The sequence below is a fragment of the Cariama cristata genome, unplaced genomic scaffold (assembly GCF_000690535.1).
Source record: "Cariama cristata isolate BGI_N322 unplaced genomic scaffold, ASM69053v1 scaffold11897, whole genome shotgun sequence".
NCBI classification, from domain to species: domain Eukaryota; kingdom Metazoa; phylum Chordata; class Aves; order Cariamiformes; family Cariamidae; genus Cariama; species Cariama cristata.
The window spans coordinates 44,469-54,383 of record NW_009624982.1 but is presented as its reverse complement, the minus strand read 5'-3'; the positions used below and the strand labels follow the sequence as shown (position 1 = coordinate 54,383).

Below are 9,915 nucleotides of genomic sequence, written 5' to 3'. Positions count from 1 at the left end.
AGTCTTTCACCTCTTCCCCTGCCTTTATTGCAGTCCCTTGTGAAAACCGAGACTAGAAGTAATCCTGACACTGTGTAGAGGTGGTGGCTAAAAGGGATTTTTCTTGCTGGTGTGGATTTTATGTGGCAAATGTACTGCAATGGGCACCAGTGTCAAACCCTCAGAGAGATGATGGGTTATGATGCACTTGACCTGCCAAAAGAGCTGTGTGGATGGCTGGCGGAGGGGGCCTGTCCAAATCTCACTACTGCGTAAACAAAGAGTGGGTTTTTAGTCAGCAATACCAGGTGATGTTAGATACTGGAGCTGACAGGCTGAAATCAAGAGATACCAAGGGAATGAAAATGCAGAAGAAACTCAGTTGTGTGTTGGAGCAGGCAGTGATGATACCTCCATCACTAAAGTGCAGCTACTCCTGGAGTGATTGAGGAGAAGTTCTCGTGCTCGGTGCAGAGATTCATCTCATTTCTCGGCTATAGCATAGCCACCTTTACAACAGAGTGGATAATATTGACCTAAAAAAGATGTCAGAAGGGTTCATTACACCAAAACCCTTCATCCTATTATGTATTATTAGTATAAATGCATGCACATGTAAACATATGTACTATTGATAGGATTCTCTGTATTTAACAGATCAGTTTTAGTTACTGATCAGAGGCCACAACTTCTTATGCAACCAAGAAAACTCCATTTTATGTTGGCGATAATTTTTTCTCAAGGTTATAAAACTCTTTGCAAAAGTAATGTTATAGGCAACAACCTTTAGTGTTTCTTATCTTTTAAGCTCTAGAACAGTATTAATGCTATTAAAAGTTGTGTCGCAAATTATATTGCTTGATCAAATGACTGGACTGGAAGGGATGATCTTGCAGTGGAATATAGATTTTCTTGCTGATAGTGTAAGATTTTCACGTGTCCAGGTGCATTTTAGGTAATCCACATGTTGCAAAAATACACAGGATGCAACAGAAAAAGATCAGTAATGAGAAACCAGAGGCAGGAAAGATACCAGGATGAAGGAGGAAGACTATGGATCTAATTTTACCCTAGTATACATAGCCCACATTGCTAGTGGATCACAGGGATTTTTACAGGTAATCCTTGAAAGTATGGTGGTTAGAACCACTTTTAATATTATATTAGTATTTCAGTAGCAATCACCAGCTCTGTTTTGCTGAAAACTGCACATGGGTTCTCGTGCCGCAAGGGCGACTGTGTTATGGATTATGCAGTATTTTCTACTTATGAAGGTTGGAGTGAATGAACATATTTTTCTCTGGAAGCTGTCCTCACCCTAAAATCACAGGGATGAGGCAGAAGAAGGGTGCATGATACTGCAGGGAGACAGCAGACAAAACGCTAACCACATGAGATTGCCTTTGGGCTCTTTCAAGGCCATGTCCGTAGTGGTTCTCACAGATACAAGGAATCAATGCATGAGTTCAGCAGAGCATGAAATCTGAAGCCCAGATAGGCTGTACACAACTCTTCGTGTCTTCGTAGGGGGCTATAGAAAATCTGTAAGTTTTTAAATTATCCCTATATATCTTTCTATAAAGTCTGGACTCCAAGCCTCCAGGATGCAATGTTGGCGTTAGTCTGGGAATTAGGTATTTCTGATTTTTTGTTCTCCTCATTTGAGCACTGTAGCTACAGCAACCACTTCCCAGGATCAACTCAGGTTTCCATTCTATTCTGTTTAAATAGTTGCTTGGTTAATTAATACTTCAAGAGACATAGGACACTAGAGTCATTCTCACAAATATAGAATAATAGGTAGTCTGTCTCCAGAACAGTTTCCTCATGAATAGATGCAAGGAACAGTAGGTTTATGAAAAAGCAGAGGGGTGTAATGTGCATCTTCTGGCAGTGTATTAAATTATGTGACAAACAGAAGTAAACTTTCCCTTTCTGATTATTAAAAAAGGTGCCTAGAAAGGGAAAGTCTAATCCTTCCTCCTGCTTTATATCTTTGATGAGAGGAAAGGCAGGAAAACTCCTTCCAGCCACCCATTCCTAAAGTGACACCCAACCTCAGGCACTAACTTAGGTACCTTGGGGGCAAGTCCCTAAACTCTCCCCATAGCCAGGAAGAGAAGTACCTCTCTGGGTAGCCTGACCTGGTGCTGTAAACCTCATCAGGTACCCAAAGGTGGGCAGTGGAAACATCCCCCAGGGCTCCAGCTCCAACCCAGAGCCCCAGGAGCAGACAGCGCTGCTGCTTCTCTGCCAGCGCTGCTGAAGAAGCACATGGGGAATTGTGTTTCTAAAGGGGGAATAACAAGAACCAGCACAAGTTTGTCAACTTTCTCCATGAGAAATAAAAGTTAGCAGAGTAAGTAGTACAAAAGTAAGCAGGGCTTAATTCCAGTTAAATTGGTATAAATAAAATTGTTGGGATTTTGAGCAGGGCCTGGCAAAACAACAGGAGGGACATGGATTTGTATCTCATGTACACAGGATTTTACCCCTTCACTTGATTTGGGGATGGAGAGAGGAACTGGGTTTGCAGCTACGGGGAGCTGCTCCGAGACTTTGAAAATCCAAGTGAAAACGATTTTCATCACGATTACAAACCCAAAAAGGCACCAAATGAAAACAAGTGCTTTCTTCTTGCAGACCTGCCACTCGGAGAAATAAGAAATGGCGTCAACAGCACACTTCTCAGAGGAGGAGATGGCAGAGCTACAAGAGGCTTTCAGCAAAGTCGGTAAGTACAGCAAACAGGAAAGACACTGCAGAAGTGTGAAGCCGTAGCAAGCTCATTTCTCATGAACTGAGCAGCCGTGAGGAAACGGAGCTTACTCCAGCGCTGATCTGCTGTGTCAGAAACCACAGAAATTCTTTTTCCAGCCACTGCAGGCCTCCTAGATGAAACCACATCAGCACGCTGCAGAGCAACGGCCTCTTACCGGAGAGAGATGGCAGGGCAGTGAGCGGCAGGGTTTATGAAATTACCTCAAGAGAAATACAGAAAACCATGTTGGAAATACTCTCAAGTGTTTTCCTAAGAATATTGTTTATTCCTGACAAATTATTTGGAAGGCAAAAAGGTTTTATTTTAATGTAAATTGAGTATTCCCTCTGGGGAGGAAGAGTCTGGAGAGGACAAACGTGCAAACGGCTACAAAATTTGCAATCATTTTACTATGACCTTTCAAGTCGAATATATTTTTAAAGTGTGGGTTTCCTTTCCAAGCCTTTAAAGGTCTCATCTGATTTGTCTCCTTTAAAGTCACGCAGACCCATCGCCGTCTACCCAAACTGTAAGAAAAGGACCTTGTGTTTCTCACAGCTCACTTAACTTTTATTAGCAGATCTGTCAGCCTCGCTGGGTTATGTGTTAATCAGTTGTCCTTGCTCCTTCAGGTGATGGTTGGTTGATTCCTGAGATCAGAGTAGTCCAGGCTGGCAATCTTAAACATCTGGTCACTGTGTGTACCCCATATACCCGAGGCACTGACAAGGCAAATGCTGGAAGGAAGCTCTTGTTCCTCTCCTAGACATTTCCCTCTCCAAGTCCAGATCCTTGTGTTGTATGACTTCAGAAATGGATAGGATGCTCTTTGCAATCTGTATTAATCGGTGCTACTGATGCTGAGAGCCGAGTGCCTTTTTGCAGCCTACAACGAATGACTCACATTGCAACTTACCATGTGGGAAATCGGCACACGTTTCTTTGAAATCGCCTCGGCCTCTGGGCTGGGGAAAAAGAGCCTGCAGAACAAGAAACATAGAGATATATAAAAACCAAATATAAGTATATAACCATATAGAGCTATATATATAACTATGTACATAACCATAGTGTTTTAACAGAAACTCTCCACGCGATAGATTCAGTTTCCTTTTTTATCTGTGGAGATTTTTGAAAACTGGTGGAGAAGAAAGGACTATTTAACCTGTATTGGTGATCTTCTCACAAAATACTACCTCAGATCTTGGCAACAGGCTCAGCAGGACTATCTGTGTTAGCACCATCACAGAGAAACACCCAAGTTTTTGTTTTAAGGATGACCATATGCAGTTCCAAGCCTCTAAACTCATGACTTCTGATGATGCTAGATGCAGAAAACAGGCCAAAATCACAAGTTACATCTGTGACTATATGCGCTTGTAAGATGTAACTCTGTATTGCGTCAACTTCATTTTCTTTAGCTGTTCTGTAGACAGGATAGTCTCTCTATAAATCACATGTTTGTCTATAGGTAAACCTCAGAAGGTCAATTATATCCATCTAAACCTAGCTTTATTAAGATATTACTATCTGTCTAAAACATATAAATTCATCACTGTCAGTTTTTGTTTGTTAAATGGTGATTGTAATTTTTTCTTGGGTATAAATGACATCACAGTGGTTGAAAATATTGGATTTCAGGATAACAAATCTTTATATATAATGTACCTTTTCCCAGGTAAAATAAAAACGAGCCTTTGTGTGCATAAAATTTCATTGGGCTGATGTAAAATCTAAATGTTTGCTTTAATCTTTGCAGATATCAGTGGGAACGGCTTCATCCATGCCAATGATTTAACAGACGTGTTGAAGGCAGCCAATCTCCCTCTCCCAGGATATAAAGCCAGAGAACTCATTCAGAATTTGACAACCACAGGGGATGGCAGGATCAGTTTTGATGAATTTATTTCAGTAAGTAAGACGTTATTTATTTCAGTAAGAAAGATGCCAGGCAGGATACTCAAGGTGGTCCCCAGGGCACAGCAGAGGCACAAGCACAGGGTCTCATGGGCATCTATTAATCCAAGGAGTCCTCTCGCTGGAAAAGGTGAGAGCAGGAGGTAACTGAACTAGAAATCCTGAAATTAAATGGGACAAGTTACATGAATGCAGCTGCATATTGAATAGACTTAATATCTTTCAGTTTGGTTGAGGTAGCAGGATGAAGTTTTTCAGTTATAAGTTGCAAAATGATTATGTCCTGGCTAGATGGTTATGAAAAATTTCAGCAGATTAAAACTGGAAACTTTATGGGGCATTTTTTCTACTAAACAAGCTGCTTCTTTTTCTGGTCTGAACTGGGACAAAAGCAAATGCTAAAATAGTAGAAATTCCCTTGGGATGGAGAAACAGATTTTTACTTGTCCTTTCTTCAAACCAAAACTGTTAAAGGCCCTCCTGCACATTTTAGCTCCATGGTTTCACCCCATATACATTTCTGTTACTTAGCTGATCTTTGTTCACTGCTTTGAAAACATAAAAAATGTATATGATCCTGTTCTACCACAGCAGATATACACAGATTTTACACATAAACCCACTGAATAGTACGTAGGCTGTGCTTCCCTATGTATGAAGCAGAACGAACATGTCTCCTGTCCCAAGAGCTCACTGGTTTAGCTTGGTTTAATTCTCCAAAATGTTAAAATTCTCTCTTGCTTGAAAGATTTTCCAAAACCTGAAGAGTGATGATGTTGCCAAGTCATTCCGAAAACAAATCAACAAAAAGGAGGGGATCTGTGCTATCGGTGGGACGTCCGAGCAGTCCAGTGCCGGCACACAACACTCTTACTCAGGTAGGTACAGCTGTCCTGCACCGATAGCAACTAGAAACAAGTGTGCCCTTGGAGATCATCTGCACCTTCTCTCTTATCTTCCAGCCTGTTTCTCCAAGCTGAAAGTTTGGGGCAGCCATGGTTGCTTCTGCTGCCTCTGAAGCAGCTCCACAGGGAGGATGTCCCATGCTTGGCTGTCTTCTCCGGGGGCAAGGGAGGGGAACTGACTTTCTCCAGGGAAGGGACAGCAGAGGATGCTCCAAGGTCTCCACCCACCCAAGCACAAAGGACACCTTCTCTGAGCTACTGGGGGTGGTGTGAGGTGCTGTCGGTACATGACATCTATGTTACAGCCCTGTTGGACGGCAAGGAACATTTGCCCGTTACCCTTGTCCCAGTCCAGCCGTGGCCAGGCTCTTCTAGATTTTCCACATGTGGAGGGTGTAACGTAAAATACAGAATTCACTTATTTGAACTTATTTGAAGTTATGTGGGATTTCAGTTTAGCAGAGGGATACAACAATGCATTCAAATTATAGTGCAAGTACAAATTACGCTTAGCAGAGCATAGCAACTGCAGCATACCATTGAATCACATGTACTTCATTACCAGCCTCTATAATATGCCTGCCCTCATGACACCAGGCAACCCCAGTCAGTGGGCAGGAGTACGGAGGGAGTAATAACCAGCTCAAGCCCATTGCTGTCTTCAGCTCATTTGCCTGTCTCCTGAGAGCCTTTTTCCCTTGTAGGGGTTTGTTGATCAGTCACACTGGTGGGAGAGCCTTCTCCCCCAGGAGTTCTGCCTTTGTAAGTAAAATGATGGTAGAGGTATTGCACAGCAAACTGATGGATTTGATGTTGTGTCCACAGAGGAAGAAAAGTATGCCTTTGTCAACTGGATTAATAAAGCCCTTGAGAAGGACCCTGACTGTAAGCACGTGGTCCCAATGAATCCAGAAACAGATGACCTCTTCCAGGCAGTCGGTGATGGCATAGTGCTTTGGTAAATAATACCCATCTTTCTCACAAATGGGAAATGTGAGTCTGCAGAAACTCACATCTCTGCTTAAATGGAAGCTGCTGACTTTACATTAAGCTCATGAATCTTTGCAGATTCAGGGCCTTAATAATGCTAGGTTTTTTGCTTCTTCTGTCTTTAAAATATAAAGCTTCTTTCATGTTAAATGAGAGTTTTTCCTTGCCTCTGTACCGTTGCAATAAGATGAAGTCAGTGAAATTTGAGGAGTTACTTGGTTTTATTTTTGTCCAAGGACTCTTGGGGGTTCACATGAAGCAGCATGAGATAGTGAGTGCTTTCACAGAAATTTTCTGTACAATAAACTTCTCACAGAACTTCACCTTGGGGCATTCTTGGCCTCACACCTATAGTACAATCTACATGTGATCCAAAAGAATTGCTTGAGTATTGTGTGTGTGCCTGCGTGTGTACATGTAGAAACAGAGGCTATCTATATTTGTTCAGTAACTCTCCAGCTCTTTGACTTGTTCTACAGCGTAGTGACAAAAGCTGTATCAGTATTTTGTGTACACATAGCTAGTAGTGTATTTCTTGTTGCTTTCTCTTTTATTTCCAGTAAGATGATCAACTTTTCAGTGCCAGATACCATTGATGAGAGAACAATCAACAAAAAGAAACTCACACCCTTCACAATACAGGTACTAAAATATAACAAGATTCTTTGCTTTTCCCCTTAGGATGCTTTGATATAATCACTTAGAGCAAAGGCTGGAGATACCATGGTCCTGCCCAACATAGTCAGGCAAAGTTGTTTGTGGCAAAGTGAGATGCTCAGATCCATGTCGTAAGAACATAAAAACTTACATTTCTATTTCTTTCCGAACATATGAGCAATCTGACTAAACAAACTGTGTTTATATTTGCACTTAATCCAATGTATAATGTTTACCAGTTCATAGCTTTAGATACCTTTGTGGTAGATGCCATACGAATGCAAAAGCAGCTAGATAATACGGTGACCAATTCCAGTTGGAGTAGCTCTCAGAAGGCTGAACCCCACATCCAAGGTCACACAGGCATGGCCATGGACTTGAATTCACAACTGCTGTGTGGCAGTCTGATGTCCTCACCAAAATATTAACTGTGCAACATGCCTCTGATTGGACCATAGCCTTTGTCTGCCTTTTACAATCTGTGCTATTTCACCTTGAATACTGAAGCCCTTCTTTATTTCTGTTATTACGTGCACACATATATGATTTAAAAATTGGACAAAAAAAGCTAATTTTCACCTATTTAAAGTTTATTGTGTTTCACACATAGCAGTATGTAGAGACATATTTTTATATGAACAACATCTATGTATCTGGGAACAGAATATAAATAGATATACGGAATAGATACGAACCTAACCCAGTTTAGCCCTCAGCTACTCTGATTTGATGGAACATTAGCCAGGCTCAAGTAAGCTCAGAAGCCATTAAATTGGATTTTTATGCTGTGTACCACATTTTTCAGTTCTAATCGTTTTGGTCAGCAGCATAGCTTAGTGATGCAGCCCAGATCAATCCCTGTCACACATAGACATGATTTGATCAATATAGCTTCCACTTTAACTTAACCCTTTTACAGCTGTCTGGTGAAGAAAAGGTAATTAATTTGAAACGCTCCAATTTTTCTAGCTTATGAGAATTTACACTATGTCTCTCTCTGCATTTTTTATCTAATCAAATCTCTCTGTCATGCCAGCAGTGATGAAATTCATGTGAAAAATTGCAAATCTATCTAATAAATTATATTTTCCAGGCTTCTTTGCCTGCTTTACTTGCCCTCTGTTTACCAAGCCACCTTTTTTAATAGCGCAGATCTGTGGGACAGATTTTCTTATACCCTTTGTTTTAAATGAGAAAGAAGTGGTGAGGAAACATAACATTCCTGAAACATTACTTTCTTTCTGCCCTTCACTGTGAATCACAGAATCCCTGTGTTTCCAATGAACACTCCCAAACCAGGACTCCGTACTCCAAAGTTCAAAAAGAAAATATCCAGGCTTGACCAGTTCTGACTTTGGTTGAACGACAAGGTTAAAAACTCAACAGATTTATTCATACTGATTCCTATAATCGTGTGCTTTTTGTATACATTTCCATCTAGCAACTTATTTGTATCTTAGGTGTTAGGGCTTCTGCATATTGCTTAGGGAGAGCCGAGCCTGGAATATCTGCTGTTTGATTGAGTTGCAGCTCCCTTATTCCTCCATGCGTACAAGACTGAGTGGATGAGAACTTGCCCCATGCTGAAGCAAGTCTGCGCTTGAACACATGTTTGTGCGTTAGCTATAGGGAGAGCCTGCCTTTGGTAACCAGGATTGAGCCAGGACATCACTGTGAACGCAGACGTATGCTCTGAGCTCCAATGCCTTGTGAACATGGTGTCTTTCACCTTTGCCAAGGAGGTCCTTTCTGTCTTTGTGCTGGGATGCAGAACTTACCTGTAATCCCAGGAAATTCTGTGTTCCCCTGCTCCCTGTGGTCAGACATTTATCCTGGGCTGCATCCAAAGCAGCATGACCAGCAGGTCAAGGGAGGGGATTCTGCCCCTCTGCTGTGCTCTGGTGAGACCTCCCCCTGCAGTACTGCCTTCAGCTCTGGGGTCCTCAGCACAAGGACATGGACCTGTTGGAGCAAGTCCAGAGGAGGCCACAAAGATGATCAGAGGGCTGGAGCACCTCTCCTGTGAAGACAGGCTGAGAGAGTTGGGGTTGTTCAGCCTGGAGAAGAGAAGGCTCCGGGCAGACCTTAGAGCAGCCTTCCAGTACCTAAAGAGTGCTTATAAGAAAGATGGGGACAAACTTTTTAGCAGGGCCTGCTGCAATAGAACAAGGGGTAATGTTTTTAAACAAGAATAAGGTAGAGTTAGACTAGATAGCAGGAAGACATTTTTCACAATAACGGTGGTGAAACACTGGCACAGGTTGCCCAGAGGGGTGGTAGATGCCCCACCTCTGGAAACATTCAAGGGCAGGCTGGACGGGGCTCTGAGCAACCTGATCTGGTTTAAGATGTCCCTACTTATGGCAGAGGGCTTGGACTAGATGACCTTTAAAGGTGCCTTCCAACACAAACTATTCTACGATTCTATGTACGTAAATGCTTTCACAGTGAAGCTGCCACAGATTTCATTACTTTCTGCTGTGCTCCCTTCCTGTATCCTCAACTCCCCAGTTACTGCATCATTTGGAAGTTCTCCTCTTTCTCTAGGAAAATCTGAACCTGGCTCTGAACTCTGCTTCAGCCATTGGGTGCCATGTTGTTAACATTGGAGCTGAAGATTTAAAAGAAGGGAAACCTTACCTGGTTTTGGGTCTTTTATGGCAAGTCATCAAAATTGGACTCTTTGCCGACATAGAGATCAGCAGG

General features: G+C 42.1%; 1 protein-coding gene across 1 annotated transcript in view; it reads left to right on the top strand.

The window, feature by feature from the left end:
- Positions 1–2,606: 2,606 nt before the first annotated feature.
- LCP1 (lymphocyte cytosolic protein 1 (L-plastin)) overlaps positions 2,607–9,915 on the top strand; it is a 20,110-nt gene continuing 12,801 nt past the window's right edge. Inside the window, exons 1-6 of the mRNA XM_009703423.1 lie at positions 2,607–2,713; positions 4,500–4,651; positions 5,406–5,535; positions 6,388–6,520; positions 7,113–7,194; positions 9,757–9,915. The exon at positions 9,757–9,915 is cut by the window's right edge and continues 22 nt beyond it. Of these exons, the coding sequence (XP_009701725.1) occupies positions 2,647–2,713; positions 4,500–4,651; positions 5,406–5,535; positions 6,388–6,520; positions 7,113–7,194; positions 9,757–9,915 (723 nt within the window). The 5' untranslated portion in view covers positions 2,607–2,646. The remainder of the gene's footprint in view (positions 2,714–4,499; positions 4,652–5,405; positions 5,536–6,387; positions 6,521–7,112; positions 7,195–9,756) is intronic.